Source organism: Peromyscus californicus, unplaced genomic scaffold, assembly GCF_007827085.1.
Source record: "Peromyscus californicus insignis strain IS unplaced genomic scaffold, ASM782708v3 Scaffold_19__1_contigs__length_69161282, whole genome shotgun sequence".
Lineage (NCBI taxonomy): Eukaryota > Metazoa > Chordata > Mammalia > Rodentia > Cricetidae > Peromyscus > Peromyscus californicus.
This window is the reverse complement of record NW_026294491.1, coordinates 2,451,701-2,476,195: the sequence shown is the minus strand read 5'-3', so window position 1 is coordinate 2,476,195 and position 24,495 is coordinate 2,451,701. Positions and strand designations below refer to the sequence as shown.

General features: G+C 52.1%; 3 protein-coding genes and 1 long non-coding RNA gene across 7 annotated transcripts; 2 read left to right on the top strand and 2 right to left on the bottom strand.

The window, feature by feature from the left end:
• The first annotated feature begins 125 nt into the window (after nt 1-125).
• On the top strand, nt 126-17,414 carry LOC128114316 (heat shock 70 kDa protein 1-like). Of its 3 annotated transcripts, none has more exons than XM_052744226.1 (2): nt 126-214; nt 15,158-17,414. In XM_052744226.1, the coding sequence occupies exon 2, from the start codon at nt 15,171-15,173 to the stop codon at nt 17,094-17,096; it is 1,926 nt and encodes a 641-aa protein (XP_052600186.1). In that variant the 5' UTR covers nt 126-214; nt 15,158-15,170; the 3' UTR covers nt 17,097-17,414. The 3 variants fall into 3 exon arrangements, with proteins under 3 accessions (XP_052600186.1, XP_052600185.1, XP_052600187.1); XM_052744225.1 differs by lacking the exon at nt 126-214 and adding an exon at nt 11,997-12,506; XM_052744227.1 differs by lacking the exon at nt 126-214 and adding an exon at nt 12,568-13,909.
• On the bottom strand, nt 8,866-11,727 carry Hspa1a (heat shock protein family A (Hsp70) member 1A). Its single transcript, XM_052744224.1, has one exon. The coding sequence runs from the start codon at nt 11,604-11,606 to the stop codon at nt 9,678-9,680; it is 1,929 nt and encodes a 642-aa protein (XP_052600184.1). The 5' UTR covers nt 11,607-11,727; the 3' UTR covers nt 8,866-9,677.
• A 2,736-nt stretch (nt 17,415-20,150) lies between the features above and the next one.
• Lsm2 (LSM2 homolog, U6 small nuclear RNA and mRNA degradation associated) lies at nt 20,151-23,924 on the top strand. Of its 2 annotated transcripts, none has more exons than XM_052744228.1 (5): nt 20,151-20,679; nt 21,229-21,296; nt 23,188-23,218; nt 23,327-23,386; nt 23,489-23,924. In XM_052744228.1, exons 1-5 carry the CDS (start codon nt 20,677-20,679, stop codon nt 23,612-23,614), a joined length of 288 nt encoding a protein of 95 aa, XP_052600188.1. In that variant the 5' UTR covers nt 20,151-20,676; the 3' UTR covers nt 23,615-23,924. The 2 variants fall into 2 exon arrangements, with proteins under 2 accessions (XP_052600188.1, XP_052600189.1); XM_052744229.1 differs by lacking the exon at nt 20,151-20,679 and adding an exon at nt 20,686-20,944.
• On the bottom strand, nt 21,422-23,444 carry LOC128114318 (uncharacterized). Its single transcript, XR_008219745.1, has 2 exons — nt 23,032-23,444; nt 21,422-21,573 (listed from the first exon to the last, which is right to left on the bottom strand). It is a non-coding gene; the product is annotated as an uncharacterized LOC128114318 (long non-coding RNA).
• Nucleotides 23,925-24,495: the final 571 nt, after the last annotated feature.

Sequence of the window (24,495 nt, the reverse complement as noted above, 5' to 3'; positions counted from 1 at the left end):
AAGCTGGGAAGGGTCAGCGCCTGGAGGTGCTGGGCCGGAGAGGCGTGTGGGACTCCCACCAGCCAGGGGTTTAAGGCATCCTAACCTTTTCCACAGGTCGGGGGACACGGACAGTTTCTCCAAGGAGGCGGGATAACGCTTGGCCGAAAGGGACCGTGATTGGGTCCTGGCTGCGTGGAGTGACAGCGCCCGGCCGCCCGAGGAATGTCCCTTGGTCCGTTTTTTCCCATCTTCGGTTTACAGGGGGAAAGAGAGAGGAGCTCACGCAGGACAGTGTGTTTGCTCTGGGGTGTTTACATCACGGTCACCGCCCGAGTCAGCAGTAGATCGCCGTGCAGGGGTCCTCGGGTGTGCGGGAGGAAATCGGTGTGTAAATAAACGCTGGTTCTCGGGTCAGGGGGACCTGTGATCCGAATAAGGAAGGTGCCCCAGCAGCAGCGGGAGGGCAGGCTGAGCCACCGCGCCAGGACGCAGCCACTCCCTGTGCCTCAGGCTGCAGCCTGGCATTATTAGTAAGGAAAGGAAACTTTCCATAGAAGTTGGCGGGGCGTAGTGGCTCGCACCGGTCACCTCAGAGTCTGAGAGGCTGAGGCAGGAGGACTGCAGCGAGTCCAGTGCCAGCCACGTTACAGACGGGACCCTGTCTGAAAACATTTTCAAGAAAGTAGAGAATGCCAGCGTGGCTTTTCCTCCGCGTAGCTCTTCGCAGGCACCTTTCTTTCTGCTCAGTTCCCGACTGTGACCGCGGTACTAAGGACAGGGTTAACATAGAGTCCTTTGGTTCTTCTGGCTGTGCCCGCCGCCCCTCACCAGTCACCTCCTGTAGATGGAGAGACCTCGGATAGCATCACACCTCACAGTACATTTAAAGCCAAGTGTTGGGTGAGACCCTCAGGCAGAGGTGTTGGGCTCCCGCTTAGCTTTTTCATCAACGTTCAGTGCCTCATCTGTTCCTGTTTTGATTATAAATACATTAGTCGTCAGTGATCTTCTTCCTTGCCCCCTGCTCCTCTTCCTCCTCCTGTGTAAGGAGTAAAGACCCTAGTTAGGTTCCTGAAACCACAGTAAGAGGCTGCTGGGTATGGTGGCCCGTGCTTGGGAGGTGCAGGCAGGAGGATCAGGAGTTTGAGGCTAGCCTGGGCTACATTAGAGCCTGTGTCTCTCAAAAAAGAAAAAAAAAATGAGGGTGCATTAGAACCTTAGTTCTGAGATAACAGGTAACAATCCACGGCAGGGAGAGACTATATACATGAATCTTTTTTGTTTTTCTTCCTTTTATTTATTTATTTATTATTTATTTTTTTTGATAGAGTCTCATGTAGCCCAGGTTGTCCCTGGACTTACTGTGTAGTAGTCAAGGCTGGCCTTAAGCTCTCGATCCTCCAGCCTTTACTCCCAGGCATGCACAAGCACCACGAGCTACCTGTAGGTTCCTGAGTGTGAATTGGAGGCGGTTGGAGGGGACCCTGCTTTTGAACACAGTTCCTTGGCCTCTTCCTGTGTGTGCATGCATAAGTCTGTATCTCCCTAGAACCAAGGGCATTTCCTTGTTTGTGCTGTAGTTTGCTGATCTCAGCCAGTGTTCTGAAGATGCATAGATCCCCTGCGTGTGTCCTTGGCAGGCTGCAGCTCGTTCCATAGTCAGAGCTAATGAATTCAGTTCTAATAAATCACCACCCCGATCTAGTCAAACTGGTTAAACTTCAAGGGTTTTTCCATTACTCTGTGCATCTCTGCTGGGGATTCCTCCAGGAGTCCATGTTAGCTGTCTAGTCACTTCCAGAGACCTTCCTGCTTCCCTCCCCCAGAGGCCTGCTCACTACCATCTGTGGCCACTGATAGTCCTGGGTTTATTCCTTCTGCCCTGTGAATCAGCAATATTTAGAATACATCTTTAAAAGAAACCTTGAGACAGCGTCTCATTCTGTAGCAAAGGGTAGTCTGGAACTCCCTGCCAGGAAGGCTGGCCTCAAACTCACAGAGATCCACCTGCCTTTGCCTCCCAAGTGCAGGGATTGAAGGTGTGCACCACCACTGCCAGAATGATCCTCTTTTCTCACTCACACAAGTGCTAGGATTAACCAGAATGACCACCATCCCCGGCCCACGTCCCTTTCTGCATAAGGAGATATTTTAAATGTCCTGTCCTTCTAGTCTAGGCGCTTCAGAGAGAGAAGCACAGTGATGGGTTTAATTCCTGGGTGGGTGGAGGGTCGGAAAGAACCCCAAGCTGCTGGTAGAATACATGCTTAGAATCCAAGACACCCTGGATTTAATTTCCAGCCTGCCCCCCACACACACCCCACACACACACCAAGAGGACTTGATTCATTCTGGAATTAGGTTTTATTGAGTTCCATATTTGGAAGTAACAGAGTTCAGGGTTCCGAACTGGAAGGCTGTGAAGGACTTTTAAGGGGTGGAGAGCACCAGGGGCAGGAAAGGATGCCAAGAACACTTGAGCGGAGAGAACTTTCCTCAGCCCGAGGCTGCAGCGTCTTTTTTCCTCTCTATTGGGGAGGAAAACAGTTAATCAAAACAGCCCAGTTTCCCCTCAGTCCCCTTGTTCTTAAAAGATGACACAATTCTAAGCACATCCAGAGGAGACGAAGGGAACAAGTCATGTGAGCCCAGAGGCGGCCTTTGGGATTTGTTTCTTTTGTTCTGTTTTTGAGATAGTCCAACCTGGCTGGAACTCACGTCGGTTCTCCTGCCTCAGCTGCTCAAAGGCTGGTAGAGCAGGCACAAACGCCACGCCCTGCTGAGGCAGGCATTCTTAAGCAGATTGTGAGGGCTTTGGTGGCAGAGGAGCTCTGGAGATTTCCAGCCAGTGGAAAAACACTCTGGGTAGGGGAAGACCTGTGTTTGTGTTTGGAATCCACCTCAAGGATAGTTTTTGTTGTTTAAAGGGGGGGGGGGGAGTACTCGTATGCTACTAAATCACCCAAATCTCTATATGATCATCTCTAAAGAAGTAGAATTAACAGTAACATTCAGGCAGCTGTGATGGTGTGCTCCTGTAGTTCCAGAGTGGGAGAGGCTGAGGCAGGAGGATGCTGTGAGAGCATGTCCAGCCTGGGCCATCTGAAGAAACCCTGCCTCTAAAAGCAAACAGAAGGTGCTGGGGCTGGGGCTGGGGCTGAGCTGTGTGCTGTCCTAGTGTGCACAAAGCCCAGGGTTAAACCTGCTCCCACAGAAACCAGGGCTGGTATCACACCCTGTGATACCATCAGTGGGGAGGGAGAGGCAGGAGGAGCACAAGTCGGAGGTTCTCCCTGGCTACATAGTGAGCTTGAAGACACTACCCCCTGTCTCATGAAATAAACACCCCCAAAACTCAGACAGAACAAAACAAAATCTACTTCATAGCGTGTCGGTATCAAGAATTAGTTGACTAACGCTTCAACAGCTGTCACGCTGTGTGCTCTGCAGTTTTTCCCTTCTGTGATGGGCAGTCCCTCACACTCAGGTCCAGCTACTCACTCATTCTTGGTGAGGTCCTCACAAAGCTGGGGACCTACCAGCACCATGGAACTACTTTAAATTACTTAAATCCAACATAAGAACTGGGGTAAAGCCAGGTATGCTGGCTTATATCTGTGGTCCCAGCACTTGAGAGGAAGCGATGGAGGGATGGAGGGATTGTCACATTGTCCCAAGTTTGAAGCAACCTGGTCTATATAGCAAGTTCGAGGCCAGCCAGGACTCCATAGTGAGACCCTTCTCCAAAACCAACCCACTAGATGATATCTCCCGTCTGTTGTGATTGTCTAGCACGAAAAAAACTTTGTCTTTAATTTTCTAGCACCACAAAAGGCACAAGTCAATTATGATGCAAAGTTGGAGAGTTTTTTTAAGGTTTATTTTAACACTGTGTGTATGTACAGCAGTGCAGGTGCCTGCAGAGGACAGAAAAGGCATTGAATCCCCTGGAACTGGAGTTACAGATGGCTGTAAGTTTCTAAACTTGGGTCCTGGGAACCAAACGCAAGTCCTCTGGAAGAGTAGTCCCAGCTTTTAACACAGAGTCACCATCTTCCAGCCCCTAGTTGGAGTTTATTCAAAGACTTTTTTTTTTTTTGACATAGGTTTTGAGAGAAAGAGTTAAACAGAGAGGCACTTGGGAGTAAAGTGAGACTCACCTGACAGCATGGGTGTGGGCTTTTCAAAGAAGAGTGGCAGACACAAACTGCTATGGCCCCGACCTGCACAACCACGATAAGACACATATTGCCCACATTGCACAGGAGACCGTTTATCCGGGTACCCGAGGCACCTGCCTGTCTGGGACCCACATAGCTTCATAGCTCCCCACTTTTTTTCTGAACCCCATGAAAGACTAGGGTGAGGCAGAAGGCAGTAGCTGAAAGGCGAGAGCACATGTCTTCCAACACCTGCATCAAACCTTTTTCCTGAGACCATCTCTCCACTCTCTGAAGGTGTGCACTCACAGCAGAGCAGCGGAGTGGAGGTCAGGCCTCTGTGAGCTCTAGGTGCATGCGGGTTAAGTGATGACCCAGGAGCTTCCCTCCTGCCCCTCCCCCTCATGGCCCTGCACTTAATCTCCTGTCTGACTAGGCTTCCAGCTTCTGCTTGTCTGCCAGAGCCGGGAAAGGAACGCAAGCCCTATATCTGTGGCAAGCTGGCACACAGCTCACAGAATCTGCTGGGTGGTAAATGTACAGCCTGACTACACTTGCTGTCCCAGAGCAGAGCTGAGGGGAGGGGGAGACGCAGGCAGGGGAGTAGTTCGCTTTGTTAAGAAGTGTTCTGGAGAACGAGGACAGGGCAGTTCCTTCCAGGCCATGCAGTTCCTCCCAGCACGGTCCGCAATAAAAGCAAAGCCTGAGGACCTGGGATGGACAGGAAAGCGGTGGGGCCCCGCCCCCTTTCCCTTGCTGCTTTTTAAAAGTTATTTAAAGTTTTTATTTTGTGTGTATGAGTGCTTCGTCCACATGTGTGTCTGTGCACCCCTTGTGTGCCTGGTGCCTGCCGAGGCCAGATGGTTGTGAGCCACCATTTGGGTGCTGGAAACTGGACCCGGGTCCTCTGGAAAAGCAGCCGGTTCTGGGTTGTCTCTCCAGCTCCTTCCCTTGACGTTTAAAGTTGTGCCTGGTTTTGCTTGTTTTTTAGACTCATTCTGCAGGCCATGTGAGCCTTAGACTCCCGGCAATCCTCCTGCCTTAGCCCAACAAGTACTGGGATTACAAGTTTGTGTCACCTTTGTGCTGCTCCCAGAAGCCTCCTCACCCTCCTCCTCTTCCTCCTCCTCTTCAGCCTCCTCTCTCCATCATCATGGACGTGTGTGTGTGTGTGTGTGTGTGTGTGTGTGTGTGTGTGTGTGTAGACCAGACTGGACGTGTGTGTGTGTGTGTGTGTGTGTGTGTGTGTGTAGACCAGACTGGACGTGTGTGTGTGTGTGTGTGTGTGTGTGTGTGTGTGTGTGTGTGTAGACCAGACTGGACGTGTGTGTGTGTGTGTGTGTGTGTGTGTGTGTGTGTGTGTGTGTAGACCAGACTGGACGTGTGTGTGTGTGTGTGTGTGTGTGTGTGTGTGTGTGTATGTAGACCAGACTGGACATGTGTGTGTGTGTGTGTGTGTGTGTGTGTGTGTGTGTGTGTCTATGTAGATCAGACTGGACATGTGTGTGTGTGTGTGTGTGTGTGTGTGTGTGTGTGTGTGTCTATGTAGATCAGACTGGACGTGTGTGTGTGTGTGTGTGTGTGTGTGTGTGTGTGTGTGTGTGTGTGTCTATGTAGATCAGACTGGACATGTGTGTGTGTGTGTGTGTGTGTGTGTGTGTGTCTATGTAGACCAGACTAGTCTTGAACAGGGACCCTCCTGCCTCCACGTTCCCTTTGCTAGTACAGGCATGTACCACACTCAGGGACCCTCCTGCATCCAGGTTCCTGGTACAGGCATGCACCACACCCAGCTCTAACTCATCAGATGGAAACAATGGAAAGTTCTGTGACTTTTACGATACTGAGCCAAACAAATTGGGTGGCAGCTGTGAGAAAACAGTCCTCAGAAATGAAAGTAGGGGAGCTTCTGGGTGGCTGCCCCCCCCACCTGGGGCGGAGCTTCTGGGTGGCTGCCCCCCCCACCTGGGGCGGAGCTTCTGGGTGGCTGCCCCCCCCACCTGGGGCGGAGCTTCTGGGTGGCTGTCCCCCCCTTCCCCCACTTCCCTCTGTACCCATCTCACTGACTGTCCATCAGACTGTAGAGATGGTAACTGCCCTAGTTAGGTATTGCTACGATGAAATGCCAAGACCAAAAGCAAGGTGGGAGGAAAGGGTTTAGTTGGCTTACACTTCCACATTGATGTCACTGAAGGAACTCAAACTGGGCAGGAACCTGGAGGCAGGAGCTGATGCAGAGGCCACGGAGGGTGCGGCTTACTGGCTTGCTCATTTGCTCAGCCTGTTTTTGTTTTGTTTTGTTTTTTGAGACAGGGTTTCCCTGTGAAGTTTTGGTTCCTGTCCTGGATCTCACTCTGTAGACCAGGCTGGCCTCGAACTCACAGAGACCCGCCTGCATCTGCCTCTTGAGTGCTGGGATTCAAGGCATGCACCACTGCAGCCGCCTGGCTCAGCCCATTTCTTGTAGAACTCAGGACCACCAGCCCAGGGATGGCACCACTCACAGTGCCCTGGGCCCTCCCACACCAATCACTAAGGAAGAAAATGGGTTGGGGGAGGGGGCGGGGAGGGGGGGGGATGGAGTGGGAGGAGGGGATGAGGCTGCAGTTGGGATGTAAAATAAATAAATAGATAAATAAACAAAAAAATAAAGAATATGTCCTATAGCCAGATCCTCTCTCAGTTGAGGGTCCCTCCTTTCAGATGACTCTAGCCTGTGCCAAGCTGACATCAGATCAGCCAGCACAATCCGGTTAATGAAGCATCACTGAAAGGCCCCAGCACAGTGTCTACTCTGGTCACAGCCCTCCAATGTTGAGGTCTTTCTGATATGGAGGCGCTATATTGTCAGGTGACACCCCCCATGTATGTTCACTGGAATACCTTAAACGTGGGTGACAAAAACTGCCAATGTGGCCCAGCAGGACCAGTAGTGAAAGTGTGTGCATGCAAGCCTGACTACCTGAGTGTGATACTCCAGAGACCACAGTGGAAGAAGAAAACTGCCTCCCCAGAGATTTCTGCTGACCTGCACACGAATGTACCCAAACTTACACACACACACACACACACACACACACACACGTGAAATTTAAAACAAAATCCCAAGTGTGATTTATATTCCAGCACCTTTCAGAAATAACTGAACAAAAGTATCAGCCCAACAGGTTCATTCCGGATCCCACCCCCACGCCCCCATCTCCTCCCTGCCTGCCACTTCCACCCCACCCCCACCCTGTGCTGAGGACCGACCCCAGAGCTGGTTGGTACCCATCGGGCTTTTACTGCTGAGCTGCATCTCCAGCCCCTACACCCCCATGTTTAAAGACTCTGGAGGAGGGGCAGTGAGGGGGCCAGCCTGGACTATGAGAGAACCCAACTCAACCAACAAACAACCCAACCACAAAAATCAGGAACCTAGGCTTAAGACGAACCTCAGTAAAAACAGCTGCTTAGCATCTGCAAGCTCTGGGTTTGATTCCCAGAACAACAAATAAAGCAAAATAATGTTGCAGGGCTAGGGTATACAGCTCAGTGTAGAACTGGCCTCCAACCCCAGCACCACACACACAGCAAAAAAAGACACAAGACAAAACAAAAACAAAAGCCAACCAAATAAACAAAGTTATAAGGTAGGCATGGTATAGCTATCCACGTCTGTGATCCGGCACTTGGGAGGCTGAGGTATTGAAACTCAATTCAAGCCCAGACTGGACTACATGTTGAGTTCCAAGTCAGCCCCTGCCTCAAAGGCTTTGTTTCAAGCAGGTTTAAAAAAAAAAAGAAAAAAAAGAAAAAAAATTGCCTATACTCTCAACTGGGTAGTAAGGCCTAACTCAGCCTAACTTAAAACATCCAAAGTAGAAGATGAGGGCCAAAGAGAAGCTTTAGTGGGTAAAGGTGCTGCAGATTTGTTCCATGCTCAGGACCGACCAAGAGGGTGAAAAGAGAGAACTTTCTCCACAGAGGTCCTCTGACCCCTGCATGAGTGCCTTTGCATCTCCATGCCCCACACCGAAGTCCTGACCCTTGCATGAGTGCCTTTGCACGAGCATGCCCCACACCGCGGTCCTCTGACCTCTGCATGAGTGTTTTGGCATCTCCCTGCCCCACACCGCGGTCCTCTGTGTGTTTGGTGTCTGCATGCCCCACACCGCGGTCCTCTGTGTGTGCTTTGGCATCTGCATGCCCCCCTCCATGCATAAATGCAGTAAAAACTTACTAAGTAAAAGGTGAGAACTAGGGATTGCATCCTCAACCTGCTCTGTCAATTCTCACTTTTAAAGCACACCACCCCCGACCTTTCACGATTTTATTTCATCCCTCCCCCTCACCTCTTTTTGCTACAGAAGTGTGTAGACTAAGTGAACCCCTCACCCCCTCTTCTGAAGTCATTCTTACATCGGATGCATCACCACCACCCTGTTAGGTGCCCGACCTCTGAAACCTCAGGCCCAAACCTCAAACACCGGGGCTTTTTTTTTGGACAAGCCTCTCCCCCACCTCCGTGAGAATTTCTCTCAGGACCTTAGTCTCAGAGGGTTGTGTGTTTGCTCTGACTCATTTCATTTTCCTCACACAAACGGATCATACTGCAATGTTCCCTCCATCCTCCAGGCCCCTGTCAGGATAAAATGTCACTCTTCTGTGGCCAAAACTGTGAGAGACAGACGCAGCAGCTCCTGACCTCCAGACCTCCAAATACAACAGTCACACAGACGTGGCAAGTTATACTGACTTTATTTTCAAATAACAGTAGAAATTGACCTGAGTTCAGTATGAATATGTAAAAAACAAGGTGAACAAAGGATGGCAGTATAAATCAACTCCAAGTTTACCCACTGGAAGGAAATACAGCTCAACAGTTCAACAACAAAACTTCAAACACTAAAGTATAAACACAAGGAGAAGCAGTCCAGAGCCTCCCCGCTTCATAGACAAACGTGGCCCATGGAAGGCACCAACTTTAGGGTACCTCAATAGTGTGGCTAAGGGCCGAGTCCAAAGACTAAAGAACCCTAAAAATATACTTAACATATTTCTTTCTTTTTGGTATTTTAGGGAAGGTCCCTCTACATAGCCATCTTGAAACTCACTATATAGACCAGGCTGGCCTTGAACCAAGAGATTAAGGTGTTCACCTATGGCTGGCAACATATTTCTTTCTAAAATTGCACACACAAAAAACTTCTTTGGCTTTCTCTTATTGCAAGCTAAATATCAGATAAACACACTATTACGTTATAAAGACATTTGCCAACTTGGTAGTCTGGCAAAACAAATCATACAGTGTGGCAGTGTTGTATTGAAGGCAGGAAAAAAACCACCCTCAGGGTAACTAATGTATTAACTTACAGGAAATATAAAGAACGTGAGTTATTCCACAAAGTATATAAAATTTCCCTAGGACTAGCACGTAAGTGCAGAATGAACTCAGGAGCTAGGGACCAACCCTGACAGTACCCAGCACAAGGGCAGTCCTCAAGGGCCACCAGCCCATGTCCTAGATGACCCGGGGAGGGCAAGGAAGGGCCTCTAATCCACCTCCTCGATGGTGGGCCCTGACCCAGAGCCCCCCTTGGGCGCCTGGGCCCCGAAGCCCCCAGCCCCGGGAGCACCCGCACCCTGCTGGTACAGCCCGCTGATGATGGGGCTGCACACCTTCTCCAGCTCCTCCCGCTTGTGCACGAACTCCTCCTTCTCGGCCAGCGTGTTGGCGTCCAGCCAGGAGATGACCTCCTGGCACTTGTCCAGCACCTTCTTCTTGTCGGCCTCGCTGATCTTGCCCTTGAGGCCCTCGTCCTCCACGGCGCTCTTCATGTTGAAGGCGTAGGACTCGAGCGCGTTCTTGGCCGCCACCCTCTCGCGCTGCACCTCGTCCTCGGCCTTGTACCTCTCGGCCTCCTGCACCATGCGCTCGATCTCCTCCTTGCTCAGCCGGCCCTTGTCGTTGGTGATGGTGATCTTGTTGGCCTTGCCCGTGCTCTTGTCGGTGGCCGTGACGTTCAGGATGCCGTTGGCGTCGATGTCGAAGGTCACCTCGATCTGGGGCACGCCCCTGGGCGCCGGCGGGATGCCGCTGAGCTCGAAGCGCCCCAGCAGGTTGTTGTCCCGCGTCATGGCCCTCTCGCCCTCGTACACCTGGATCAGCACCCCGGGCTGGTTGTCCGAGTAGGTGGTGAAGGTCTGCGTCTGCTTGGTGGGGATGGTGGAGTTGCGCTTGATGAGCGCCGTCATCACGCCGCCCGCCGTCTCCAGGCCCAGCGACAGCGGCGCCACGTCCAGCAGCAGCAGGTCCTGCACGTTCTCGGACTTGTCCCCCATCAGGATGGCCGCCTGCACCGCCGCCCCGTAGGCCACCGCCTCGTCCGGGTTGATGCTCTTGTTGAGGTCGCGCCCGTTGAAGAAGTCCTGCAGCAGCTTCTGCACCTTGGGGATGCGCGTGGAGCCGCCCACCAGCACCAGGTCGTGGATCTGCGCCTTGTCCAGCTTGGCGTCGCGCAGCGCCTTCTCCACGGGCTCCAGCGTGCCGCGGAACAGGTCCGAGCACAGCTCCTCGAACCGCGCCCGCGTGATGGACGTGTAGAAGTCGATGCCCTCGAACAGGGAGTCGATCTCCAGGCTGGCCTGCGTGCTGGACGACAGGGTCCTCTTGGCCCGCTCGCAGGCCGTGCGCAGGCGCCGCACGGCGCGCTTGTTCTGGCTGATGTCCTTCTTGTGCTTCCTCTTGAACTCCTCCACGAAGTGGCTCACCAGCCGGTTGTCGAAGTCCTCCCCGCCCAGGTGCGTGTCGCCCGCCGTGGCCTTCACCTCGAAGATGCCGTCGTCGATCGTCAGGATGGACACGTCGAACGTGCCGCCGCCCAGGTCGAAGATGAGCACGTTGCGCTCCCCCTTGCCGGACCGGTCCAGGCCGTAGGCGATGGCGGCCGCCGTGGGCTCGTTGATGATGCGCAGCACGTTCAGACCCGCGATCACGCCCGCGTCCTTGGTGGCCTGCCGCTGCGAGTCGTTGAAGTAGGCGGGCACCGTGATCACCGCGTTGGTCACCGGGTGGCCCAGGTACGCCTCGGCGATCTCCTTCATCTTCGTCAGCACCATGGACGAGATCTCCTCGGGGTAGAAGGCCCGCGTCTCGCCCTTGTAGCTCACCTGCACCTTGGGCTTGTCGCCGTCGCCCACCACCTGGAAGGGCCAGTGCTTCATGTCCGACTGCACCACCGCGTCGCCGAACTTGCGGCCGATCAGCCGCTTCGCGTCGAACACGGTGTTCTGCGGGTTCAGCGCCACCTGGTTCTTGGCCGCGTCCCCGATGAGCCGCTCCGTGTCGGTGAAGGCCACGTAGCTGGGGGTCGTGCGGTTGCCCTGGTCGTTGGCGATGATCTCCACCTTGCCGTGCTGGAACACGCCCACGCACGAGTAGGTGGTGCCCAGGTCGATGCCGATCGCCGTGCTCTTGGCCATGGCGCCGCTGGCTCTCCGCTGCCGGGGTTCGGCGCTCTGCGTCGGGGAGGCTCCGGGGGAGGCTGGTCCTGGCCGCGGGTCGGGATCTGGCCGCGGGTCGGGATCTGGCCGCGGGTCGGGATGTGGCCGCGGGTCGGGACTGAGCAGCTCCGCGTCTCTCCGCTCCGACGGGAACCCGAGACTCCTGGCTGGGAGCGCAGTCGGCGTCTGGAGCTCTGCGCACCGCCCCGCGCCTTTATGGAGCGCCCTCCGGCCCCGCCCGCCCTCCCCCGGGCCAATCGGCGAGCCGGAGGCGGCCGTGGGGACCGGAATCTTCCAGCAGCTTCTGGTCTAGTGGGCCTTCCCCGCCTCCTTTGAGTCACCAGTGTGGAGGGAGCCGCCCCGGTCCAGAACTCTCCAGACAGTCCTGAGTTCGGCTGGAGAAGCGGGGTTCCTGGGGGGCGGGGAGGGTGGCGGGGCGAGCTGTCCCCACTGTTTCCATGGCGACGCATTACGGCGGCCTCCGTGGAGCTGACTGTAAAGGTCACCGCCAGCTCGGTGCTGTGGACAGTTGGTCGTGATCTGGGGGGTTCCGCTGGCTGCCGCAGTGCTGACTTTGGGGGTCGAGCTGCGGCTGTAACTCCCCCTCCTCCGCTTGGGTGACCTGGGGAGAGGCCCAGGGGCGTGTCTGGTGACGTGGTCCCCTCTGGTCGCGTTACAATGGCCGTGCTGGCTCTGACCTCACCGACTAATTTAGGAATCCCAGGCCCCTTCCCAGAACAGGCTCAAAGTTGCCGGGAGGGGCGGGGTGGGGGGTGGGGGGACCCCGGCTGCGCGTTTGGATGATCCTGGAGCTCCCCGCTCGTAGGGGCTCAGCGACCTCAAGTTTTCCAAACTGGAGCGAAGGCGGAGAGAAGCCAGGTGAGCCGTGAAGGCTCTGGTTGGAGTGGGGCAGACGGCTGTGTCCCCGTTGGTTCTTATTTGAAAAGGGCCGAGACACTTCTTAGGTTTGATGAATTTACAGACAAGGTCTGGTGGAACCCGCCGCTCTGGTCTCTTGAGTGTTGGGATCACTAGTGTGGCCTCCCCACGCAGACCCCAGTTGTTTTACCTCTGGGGTGGGGGTTGGAACCAGGAAGAGTGTCTCTTGAGCGACAGGGGTGGCTGGAATGAGCCTGAGCTCGGAATAGGGAGCTTAAGACCTTTTTGAAGGTTATTGGCACCAGAAGACAGGAGTTATACTCAAGAGGATAGAAACTCGGTGTAGCGATGCATGCCTGTGATCCCAGCACTCCAGATGTTGAGAAAGGGCGGCTACGGGGGTGGAATTTTGTCTTAAACATACACAGAAAATCTCCCTGTTGTGCCCAACTTCTCAGAAAAGTTGACTGAGGCTGAAGCCTCTAATCCCAACTCTTAGGAATGGAGGCAGGGGCATTGTCTGAGCTACATAGAGAGATGCCGGCCTTTAAAAAAAATACCCACAGACATTCCACTCATGGTGGAAAGCCCAGAAGTGGTTAATGTAATCCCCACTCCCAGCTACTCTGGAGGCTGAGGAGAGGGCCTGCAGGCACCACCTAGCAGAAAAAGCATGAGGAGACCCATTTTGAAAAGAGTCCCTGTTATAATGAGTATTTCAAAATGAATGTAGGTGAAGGTTCATTATTGACATAAATTTAAGCCTTTAGTGAAGCCTACTGGGGCAAGGTTCAGCCTAAGCAGGGAGCCAGCTTGGTGGTGGAGAGTGGCCTGTGTGTGCCTCCCGGATCACGTTGCTGTTGACCAGCCTGTCCTGCTCTATGACATCTGGTAGACAAGAAACGCAGAAGCCAGAGAAACAGACACGTGGGAGCCTTGGGGTCTGTGCTCTGAGACACTACTACAGGGGAAACAGCCACTCTGGGGCGCAGCTCCGTGACACAGTCCTTGCTTAGCATCTCCAAGGCCCTGGGTTCCACCCCTGGCACACGAAGAGACAAACCCAGAGCCCATCCCAAAGATAATTTCAAAGAATAAAGACAGTGGAAGGTGGGTGGAGTAGGCATTTTGACAATGTTTATTTGATATTTTTCAGAGTGGCAAACTCGTATAATGTATAAACTATAAGCACCAGACACCTTTAAAGCTGAGGCCGAGCACCTTTCTCTCCTGGTTTCCCATTTCTTACAAGAGGGGGAAACTAGGAATTGTAGGACATCTGAGATAGCTCAGACACTAGTAAAGAAAACAGCCTACTGAAGTGACTCATGCTGTCACCCCAGCATTTGGGAAGCTGAGGGAGGAGAACAGCTGCCGTGTTTGAAGCCAGCCTGGGATGCACGGTGAGTTCCAGGCCAACCTCCTGGGCCACAGAGTGAGACACTGCCTTAAAACATTAAATAGCAACCCAAAATGACCTCCGTAGGCTAGGGAGGTAAGCTCAGTGGGCGAATGTTTTTGCATGCAAGCATGCGGACCTGCGTTCAGGCCCCAGAGCCCACGTAACAGAACAGCAAACCGAGTGGTGGCCTGCGCCTGTGATCACACAGCAAGGGAGATGCTTCACTGGGCTCTCCGGCCAGCACAGCCTAACGGGCCAGCGTTTGAGGACAACGAGAGAGGTCCTGTTTCAACACGGTGACTGGCAGATGAACGACACCCAGGGCTGGCCCTGAATCCACATGTCCATGCATACACACCCCACACCCGAACAGCAAACAGAAAAACACAAGCTCTCAGTGTAGGATTCATTCTGTGCAGAGGAGGCCGGTGAGCCTGGGGTATCTTATCTTTGTTGTTGTTTTTTTTTTTTTCGAGACAGGGTTTCTCTGTGTGGGATATCATTATCTTCATGCTTGTGGTTTTAAAAAGACAGAGTGATGGACCTGGAGAGCTGGCTCAGCAGTTAAGAGCACTTACTGCTCTTGTAGAAGACCCAGGTTCAAAACCCAGCACCCACACGGTGGCTCACAACTGTAACACCAGTCTCAGGGGATCTGATGCCCTTTCCTGACCTCCTTGGGGACATACACACATGAAGACAAAATGTTCATACAAAATATTTTTTTAAGACTTATTCATTTATTATGTATACAGTGTTCTTCCTGCATGTACTCCTGCAGGCTAGAAGAGGGCACCAGATCTCATTACAGATGGTTGTGAGCCACCATGTGGTTGCTGGGAATTGAACTCAGGACCTCTGGAAGAGCAGCCAGTGCTCTTAACCTCTGAGCCATCTCTCCAACCCCCACAAAATAATTTTTAAAAATTAAAAAAAAAAACTGACTGAGGGCTCAGAGGGCTCAGCCATTAAGAGCACATCTCTCCTTGTTGAAGACCTGAGTTTAGTGCCTAGCACTTACCCACATTGGGCAGTTCCCAACTGTGTGTAACTGACTCCAAGGGCCTCCCCTACCTCTGACCTCCACAGGCACCTGCGTTCATGTGCATATGCCCACACAGACATACATGCATACACACAATTAGAAATAATAAGTCTTGAAAGTTACTAACTGATCAATAACTAGCTTAAGTTTTATTTAAAAGAATTATTCCCCTAAATATGATTATAAAGTCTCATTTCTCCACAGGCCTCGGAAAACCATGGCTGCTAATAAAGGAATGGCCATAGGCATCGACCTGGGCACCACCTACTCGTGTGTGGGCGTGTTCCAGCATGGCAAGGTGGAGATCATCGCCAACGACCAGGGCAACCGCACGACCCCCAGCTACGTGGCCTTCACCGACACCGAGCGGCTCATCGGAGATGCGGCCAAGAACCAGGTGGCCATGAACCCCCAGAACACTGTTTTTGATGCCAAACGTCTAATTGGCAGGAAGTTTAACGATCCGGTGGTGCAGTCGGACATGAAGCTTTGGCCATTTCAAGTCATTAACGAAGGGGGCAAGCCCAAGGTGCTGGTGTCCTACAAAGGTGAGAAGAAAGCCTTCTACCCCGAAGAGATCTCGTCCATGGTGCTGACCAAGATGAAGGAGACTGCAGAGGCTTTTTTGGGCCACAGTGTCACCAATGCTGTGATCACGGTGCCGGCCTATTTCAATGACTCTCAACGCCAGGCCACCAAAGATGCAGGTGTCATCGCAGGACTCAATGTGCTGAGAATCATCAATGAGCCCACAGCAGCTGCCATTGCCTATGGCTTGGATAAAGGAAGTCATGGAGAGCGACACGTGCTCATCTTCGACCTGGGCGGCGGCACGTTCGACGTGTCCATCCTGACGATCGACGACGGCATCTTCGAGGTGAAGGCCACGGCGGGCGACACGCACCTGGGCGGGGAGGACTTCGACAACCGGCTGGTGAGCCACTTCGTGGAGGAGTTCAAGAGGAAGCACAAGAAGGACATCAGCCAGAACAAGCGCGCCGTGCGGCGCCTGCGCACGGCCTGCGAGCGGGCCAAGAGGACCCTGTCGTCCAGCACGCAGGCCAACCTGGAGATTGACTCTCTGTTCGAGGGCATCGACTTCTACACGTCCATCACCAGAGCACGGTTTGAAGAGTTGTGTGCAGACCTATTTAGAGGCACCCTGGAGCCCGTGGAGAAGTCTCTCCGGGACGCCAAGATGGACAAGGCTAAAATCCATGACATTGTTCTGGTGGGCGGCTCCACGCGCATCCCCAAGGTGCAGAAACTGCTGCAGGACTATTTTAATGGACGGGATCTCAACAAGAGCATCAATCCCGATGAGGCGGTGGCCTACGGGGCGGCGGTCCAGGCAGCTATTTTAATGGGTGACAAGTCTGAAAAAGTACAAGATTTGCTTTTGTTGGACGTAGCTCCCCTGTCTCTAGGATTGGAGACGGCGGGCGGCGTGATGACTGTTCTGATCAAGCGCAACTCCACCATCCCCACCAAGCAGACGCAGATCTTCACCACCTACTCGGACAACCAGCCCGGGGTGCTGATCCAGGTGTACGAGGGCGAGAGGGCCATGACGCGCGACAACAACCTGTTGGGGCGATTTGACCTGACTGGAATACCCCCTGCACCTAGGGGTGTGCCCCAGATCGAGGTGACCTTTGACATTGATGCTAATGGAATTCTCAACGTCACAGCCATGGACAAGAGCACGGGCAAGGCCAACAAGATCACCATCACCAACGACAAGGGCCGGCTGAGCAAGGAGGAGATCGAGCGCATGGTGCAGGAGGCCGAGAGGTACAAGGCCGAGGACGAGGGCCAGAGGGAGAAAATTGCTGCCAAAAACGCCTTAGAATCCTACGCTTTTAACATGAAGAGCGCCGTGAGCGATGAAGGTCTGAAGGACAAGATCAGCGAGTCTGATAAAAAGAAAATACTGGATAAATGTAATGAGGTCCTCTCCTGGCTGGAGGCCAACCAACTGGCTGAGAAAGATGAGTTTGACCATAAGAGAAAAGAGCTGGAGAACATGTGCAACCCCGTCATCACGAAGCTCTACCAGGGAGGGTGCACCGGCCCCACCTGCGCACCGGGGTACACACCCAACAGGGCTGCCACAGGCCCTACCATCGAGGAAGTGGATTAGCCTTTTCTGGAACCACAGGGTGCTAGGGAGCCTCTAGGTGAATCTTATTCACCTTCAAACATCACTCTGACTCTGGAACTGACTGGACTTGAGCCTACGTCGCCATCCTTTGGGACTCTGATGGGGAAGTCTGTACTCCATCTTCTCATGCCCCCACCCTCTGTCTATGACTCTGAAATGACCTTTAGGAAAACCAGGCCCCTCTTGGAACCATTTGAAGAATTTGGATGTCTGTTATTTATGAGCCACACCCCACCTTTCTCCTTCCTGTGTGGATGGTTATTTGTCTCTCAGTAAAGTTGTTCCCAAAGGAAATGACTCCCGATGTCTTTTGATGTATTATTTAGTCATGGCCTTACTGTGTGTGTCTAGCTTACTTGACCCGATGTAGGCCAATTTGTCCCCTCACTTGCAGCAATCCTCCTGCCTCTGCCACCTGTGTTCTGAGATTACAGGCATGCACCGCCATGCCCAGCTTTGTTTATTGGAAGCAGGGTTTCTAGGTTAGCCTCAAACACTCTATATCTAAAAGTGACCTGCCCCCCTCAACCAGCTTACTTCCTGGCATCTTTAAGCTGTCAAATGTTCCTTGTAAAGTAATAGAGGGGAGCTCACAGCTGGGCGGTGGTGGCGCACGCCTTTAGTCCCAGCACTCAGGAGGCAGAGCCAGGCGGATCTCTGTGAGTTCGAGGCCAGCCTGGGCTACAGATCGAGTTCTAGGGTAGGCTGCAAAGCTACACAGAGAAACCCTGTCTCGAAAAAACCAAAAAAAGAAAGAGAGGGGAGCTCACACAGGACATGAATTTTCTGTTTGTGAGTTCATTGTGAACGATTAGCCTGCTAAGGGCAAAGTTCTTGGATTTGTGCAAGTTCAGTGTCTCCAACAAAATTATTTTGTTTTGTTTTTGTTTTTGTTTTTGAGACAGGGTCTTATATAGCCTAGGTCTGCTATGAACTCCTGTTCATGCTGCCTCCACTTGCATGGTGACTGGAATTACAGAACATTACACCTGCCAAGAAAATATTTTCTAATTCTCAGACACCCTGGGCCCATATGAGGAACTTGTGTTAGCCACAGTTATGTGGCTGCCGCTTCTAATCAATGACAGGTTGGTTTAGGTTCAAGTGTTAAGGATTCTGCTGAACCTGGTAACAGATCCTGCTTGATATCTTGATGGATCCAGATCTGAACACAGTGATGTGCACCGGTAACCCCAGAACTGGGGAAGCAAAGTGAGAAGGATCCTTGGGTCTTGCAGATGAGTCGGTCCAGCTGAATGAACCAGTCAGATCCAGGATCCATGACAGACCCTATCTCAAACAATTGAGATGGGGTCTAGAGAGACGGCTTAGTGGTGAAGAACACTTATTGCTCTTCCAGAGGATCAGGGTTTGATTCCCAGCACCTCTCTGGTGGCTAACAACTGTCTATAACTCCAGAAGACCCAACCTTCCGTTCTGGTCTCTGGGAGCACTGCACAAATGGCACACACCCGTGCAACAAAACACCCTTACACATAAAATGTAAAAAAACTTAAACAAGGTGGAAAGCGGTTGAAGCCAGAGTCCCAGCAACTTTCCACTTAATTATTATTAAAAACAACAACAAAGCCTTTCCTTTCCCCAGCAGCACCATCCCTTCTCTGGGAACCTGCCTGATGAGGCTTTTGTTTTTTCCCCCTAATGTATTATACCTGACAGCAGTCCCACACACCCACCCCCAGCCACTCCTCTTGTTTCCCTTCAGAAAAGGGCAGGCCTCCCAGGGATATCAACCAAACATGGCATATCCAGTTGCAATAAGACTAGGCACCTCCCCTCATATTAAGGCTGGACAAGGTGACCCAGTAGGAGTAAAATGGTCCCCAAAGTGGGCAAAAGAGTCAGAGACATCCCAGTTCCCACTGTTAGGAGTCTCACAAGAGGACCAAGCTACACAACCATAACACATATGGAGAGGTCGGTCCCACGCAGGCTCCCTGGTTGTGAGTTCAGTCTCTGTGAGCCTCTATGAGCCCAGGTTGGTTGATTCTGTAGGTTTTCTAGTTTTCTACCCCCTCTGGCTCCTACAATCTTTCCTTCCCTCTTCTGAAGGATTCCCGGAGCTCTGCCTAATGTTGCCTGTGGGTTTCTGCACCTGTTTCCTGCTGAGGCTTTTGTGGCATCTTTTATTAAAATTCTCCATTTTTATCAGTCAGCTCTTGTGAACTCCTTCACAATCGGAATGTTTCAAGCCCGTTAATGTTGTTCCCAGAACATCCAAAGTAGTATTTGGAGGTGAGGTATTACAAAATACTTCAGGGCTGGAGAGATGACTCAGCAGTTAAGAGCATTTGTTGCTCCTCCAGAGGACCCAGATTCTATTTCCAGCACCCACAAGGTGGCTCACAACAGTCTATAACTTCAATCCTAGGTCATCTGAAGCCGTCTTCTTACCGACACTCACAAAGCGCAGACCTAACATGCAGGCAAATACATCCATACACATAAAAATTAAAAAAAATGTGATTTCTACCACTGAGCTACAGTCTGTTTAGTCCTTTACAAACAAGGCCTATGTAAAAGGTAAAAAAAATAAGAACAGTAGAGCTGGGGTTGTTGTTCATTGGTGGATTTGCTTAGAATATGTAAGTTCTGGTTCAAGACCCAGAAAACCTCATCCCCCAAATCCCACAAAAGGCTGAAATTGAGGAAAGCTTACTTACTGGAAACATTTGGTAAGAATCAGGATTTGTGGGCTAGAGAGATGGCTCAGAGGTTAAGAGCACTGGCTGCTCTTCCAAAGGTCCTGAGTTCAATTCCCAGCATCCACATGGTGGCTCACAACTATCTATAATGAGATCTGGTGCCCTCTTCTGGTGTGCAGGCGTACATGCAGGCAGAACACTGTGTACATAATAAATCTTAAAGAAAATATCAGGATTTGTCTTCAGGCCCCCCTTTTATTTCTCTCTCTACCCCGCCCCCTCACACCCACACCACACAACATAACAGTGTGTGTTGATGTGTATTTTGCTCCCTTTGACACAGGTCTTGCTATGGTAGCTCCAGTTTGGCCCCTAAGCCAGAATCATCCTGTCTCTCTTAGCCCTCACCAGGAGTCCAGGAGGGCATCAACCCTGCCCAGATCTTGGCAACATTTTAAATTTCACTCATCAGAGAATACGCAAATCATAGTTTTCTCAAGCTTCTCAACAATTCTCAATAGGAGAGTAGGGTATGAGCAAATCAGACTAAAGAAAAAAAATCTCCAGGAGAGGGGCGAACTACCATGAACGCGCAGCTGCCACGGCGCACGCATGCGCAGTAGGAAGCAGCTGCTCGGGAGGAAGTGGGAGGCCGGAAGGCCCGCCCCTCTCTCGGTTTGGCGGTCCTCTCTGCTCTTCCCCACTCCGCTCCCTTAGAGCCCGGATTCGGCCGCGCGCTCTCGGTCCGGCGTTTTTCGCGGCTCCCCCTTGCGCCTGCGTGATCCTGTCCTGCCCCACGCGCGGGCTCGCGCTCGGGCTCCCGCCCGGCCTCAGGCCCGCGACCCCCGGCCCTTCCCTTCGCGGTCCCGGCCGCCGCGCGTGGCGCCAGCACCATGGTGGGTACCGTGACGTCAAAAGGGAGCGCCGCCGCCCGCCGCGGGCCGTTCGAATGTGCCGGTCCGGGTGGCTCTCCGTGGCTTTGGGCTGGAGTCAGGCCCCGGCTTCTCCCTTAGTGCCCACACCTCACCTTGGGGAGACTCCCTGGAGCAAATGGTTTTTTGGGGGAAACTCCCAACAAATCCAAGAGAAAGCCCACGGGCCCCGCGGGAGACCGGACAGCTAGCTTTGCGTTTCCCTGCTGCAGATCAGGACCCTCGGAGGGTGCGGGTGGGATGCGGTCTGCATTTCACTGGAGAAAATGTACAGATCCCCTGCGGGCGGGCGGTTCTGAGAGTGGGTCCCGGCGCCGAGGGGTACAGGGACGTCACGGTCTGCGGCTCAGTGAGCTGCGGAATATCTGAACAGGTCGTTGTTGGTCGTGGACTTTTGAGAAGTGCTGTAGTCGGTGGGGACACAAACACTAGTATTCCACAGTGCCGGCCCGGGGTTCCTCCTCCTCGGACTTTTCATGTGATAGTTACCCCTCCCTCCCTCTTTTCCAATAGCTCTTCTATTCCTTTTTCAAATCCCTTGTGGGCAAGGATGTGGTCGTGGAACTCAAGAATGACCTGAGGTAGGTACCTATAGCAGCGAGTTGGTGGAAGGTGGGGGTGCCCGGGGCCCTGAACCCTTTTTTCTCCTCAAAGTTATTTGAGAGAGCTGGTGAGCCAAACACAGAAGAAATAAATAGCTTGTGCCTGAAGGGTAAAGATTAGTTTAAGATTGCTGGGCATGGTGGCTCACGCCTTTAATCCTAGCACTCAGGAGGCAGAGGCAGGTGGATCTCTGTGAGTTCAAGGCCACTACAGAGTGAGTTCCAGGATAGACAGGTCTACACAGAGAAACCCTGTCTGGAAAAGAAAAAAGAAAAGAATTTGTTACACAAGTAAATATATATGTGCAGGCAGACTCGCACTATGCCCTTTAAAATATGCTAAATAAATAATAATTCTGGTAAATATGCTTATTGTTCTCTTGGAGAAAATATACGAGATGCTTGTAGCTTTGTAAATAGCCAAAAAATTTAAATAATTTAAATATCTGGCATTAACCCCTCAAAAATGTAAGAGGTTAGTTAAAATTCAATAGGGAGCACTTCCCTAATAAAACCCATTAATATAGGAATGAGCTGTATTGGTAGGGAAAGCAGTTGGATATAGCGTACATGGCATAGTATCCATTTAGTTAAAGGAAATGCAAATAGAACACTAATACGGTCGTTCTGTACTGCATCTACTGCCTCCTTGTACACTTTGCTTCCTAGTCATTCAGGAAAGAATAAAAAAGTAAGTTTAGCTCCTTTGTGTAGACCTAGGGCTCTGGTCCCAAAGCATAAGTGTTTAGAAATAGCTGTTGGAGCTGGAGGGATGACTCTGGTTAGAAAAGCTTGCTGCTGTTCCAGAGAACTAGAGCTCAGTTCCCAAAGCGACTCGACTCCATTAGGTGGTCTTGTGTTTGTTGGGCTGCATACAGCCACCTGTAACTAAGCTTCAGGGGATCTGATGCCCTCTGCTGGCCTCAGTAGGTGCCCACATGCACATACACACAGATAATAAAAATCAGTATTTAAAACCAGCTGATGCTTCTGGGAGTTGGCTGATCTGACTGTCATATTCCTGTTTGTTTGTTCTAAATTTGGGTAACTTATGTGACCTCTCTGAATTCCTGGATGGTATTAATTACTTTTTACAAGATGGCTACAGAGGGCAGTGGTGGTGCACTCCCCTTAATCCCAGCCCTCAGAGGCAGAGCTCTGTGAGTTCAAGGCCAGCCTGGTCTACAGAGGTAGTTTAGGACAGCCTAGGCTACACAAAGAAATACTGTCATGAAAAAATAAACATAAAGAAGGTGACTGCTACAGAGTGAGTCCCAGGAAGGGCGCCAAAGCTACACAGAGAAACCCTGTCTCGAAAAAGCAAAAAAGAAGACTGTAAATGGCTCCTGTCCATAGTTCCAGAACTTCAGAAGCGGGGGCAGGGTGATGGGCCAAAGAGTGGGAACCTGTCTTAAAAAGGAAATACAGCCGGGCGGTGGTGGCGCACGCCTTTAATCCCAGCACTCGGGAGGCAGAGCCAGGCGGATCTCTGTGAGTTCGAGGCCAGCCTGGACTACCAAGTGAGTTCCAGGAAAGGCGCAAAGCTACACAGAGAGACCCTGTCTCGAAAAACCAAAAAAAAAAAAAAAAAAAGGAAATACAAATATTAGGCGGAATACAGGCCTGGCCTGCAACCGTTGAGTAGTAGCTGTTGATAAGTTGGTGGAAGGGGAGACTTGTGTCTGTAATGAGGAACCATTCTGAGAGGCTTTACCTTTCCAGTTCAGAGTTCACAGATGCCGTCCGTGGCTCTCCCTTCTCTGCTTCACGGCCTTGACTTCTCCCCCACATTCTTGTTTTAGCTCTGATGTTCCCTCCATGCTGATTTCAGTGTAAGTTAATTTGGTTCTTCCCTTTTTGCCCTTGACAGCATCTGTGGAACCCTCCACTCTGTGGACCAGGTGAGATGTAGTGAAGGCTCACAGTCTGTACTTGGGGAACAATGGGAGAGTGGAGGTGGATTCCCGCATCTTGTCTCTAGGGTTAATGATGGTGTTCCTCTTTCGTAGTACCTCAATATCAAACTAACCGACATCAGTGTCACAGACCCTGAGAAGTACCCTCACATGGTGAGTTGGGGCCAGCGAGGAGGAGGAGGAAACCTTTAAAGCAAGAGGCCCCTGGGTGGCTGAGAGGCCACATTCTTCATGGAGGTGCGTTCCCCTTTGCAGCTCTCAGTCAAGAACTGCTTCATCAGGGGCTCAGTGGTCCGCTATGTGCAGCTGCCGGCCGACGAGGTGGACACACAGCTGCTGCAGGACGCCGCAAGGAAGGAAGCCCTTCAGCAGAAGCAGTGATGCCCCCGCTTCGGTGACCCATAACTTGATGTCCAGCTGAGGACAGGGACACCCTGCCCAGTGCTTCCGGTGTCTTTTGTTTTGTTAATGTTTTTTTTTCTTTTTAATTGAATGGATGAAAGGGATGATAGTGGGAACAACTATCCTCTTGAGAAGGGAGGGTGAGAAAGCTGGGGACTGTAAACCTTTCCTGGTCCCCACCTTACTCTCCCTTTCCCTGGAGATGGTGGGAGCTTCCTAGGTCTTTCCAGGGCAACACGTGAATGGAAAGAATCTGTCCCGCATCGGGAATAAAATTTATGATCAGACAGTTCTGTTTTTGTGGTCCGTGTTTGGGCAGGGAGGTGGGAAAGGCTGTTTCATCTGCACTCCAGTCCTCTGCATTCCTCCCTGTCCCCATCTCTGGACATCCAACCCAATTTACCAGCATTAATGTGCTCCTGCCCCCAAAGCTTGTAAACCTTGCCAGTATGCCTCATCGGGTAAAAGGCGCCAGCCGCCAACTGTGACTTGAGTTGATCCCTGGACCCACTTGGTGGAGACAACTGATTTTTCTCCACATTCGCTGAAGTGCAAACAATAAACAATAAAAAAATAAAGCGGTGGCGGCCCGGCAGCACTGTGAACTTACTCTCCTCCTAGCCTTTTGCCTTTCATTCCCCTGCCCTTCCTTTCACGTGAAGGAACTCTCAACGCTTTGAGCTTTTTCTCTGCAGTGCTGGGGTTAGATCCCCGGTCTCCCGCGAGCTGGCGCTGGAGCACTGGACTCCTGGTCGTGACACGGCCGGACTCCTTCCACACAGGCAGTCCACACTTCCCGAGAGCAGAAGCACAAACGAGTGGTGCACGGTGCATTGCTAAGCTGTGTTCCCCGCGGCCCC

Bases quoted from the DNA above. Each gene is read 5' to 3' on its own strand.
- Hspa1a (XM_052744224.1), bottom strand. From the start codon at position 11,606: ATGGCCAAGAGCACGGCGATCGGCATCGACCTGGGCACCACCTACTCG.
- LOC128114316 (XM_052744226.1), top strand. From the start codon at position 15,171: ATGGCTGCTAATAAAGGAATGGCCATAGGCATCGACCTGGGCACCACC.
- Lsm2 (XM_052744229.1), top strand. From the start codon at position 20,834: ATGGTTTTTTGGGGGAAACTCCCAACAAATCCAAGAGAAAGCCCACGG. The intron at 21,297-23,187 runs GTAGGTACCTAT...TGCCCTTGACAG, and splicing joins GAACTCAAGAATGACCTGAG to CATCTGTGGAACCCTCCACT. The intron at 23,387-23,488 runs GTGAGTTGGGGC...TCCCCTTTGCAG, and splicing joins CTGAGAAGTACCCTCACATG to CTCTCAGTCAAGAACTGCTT.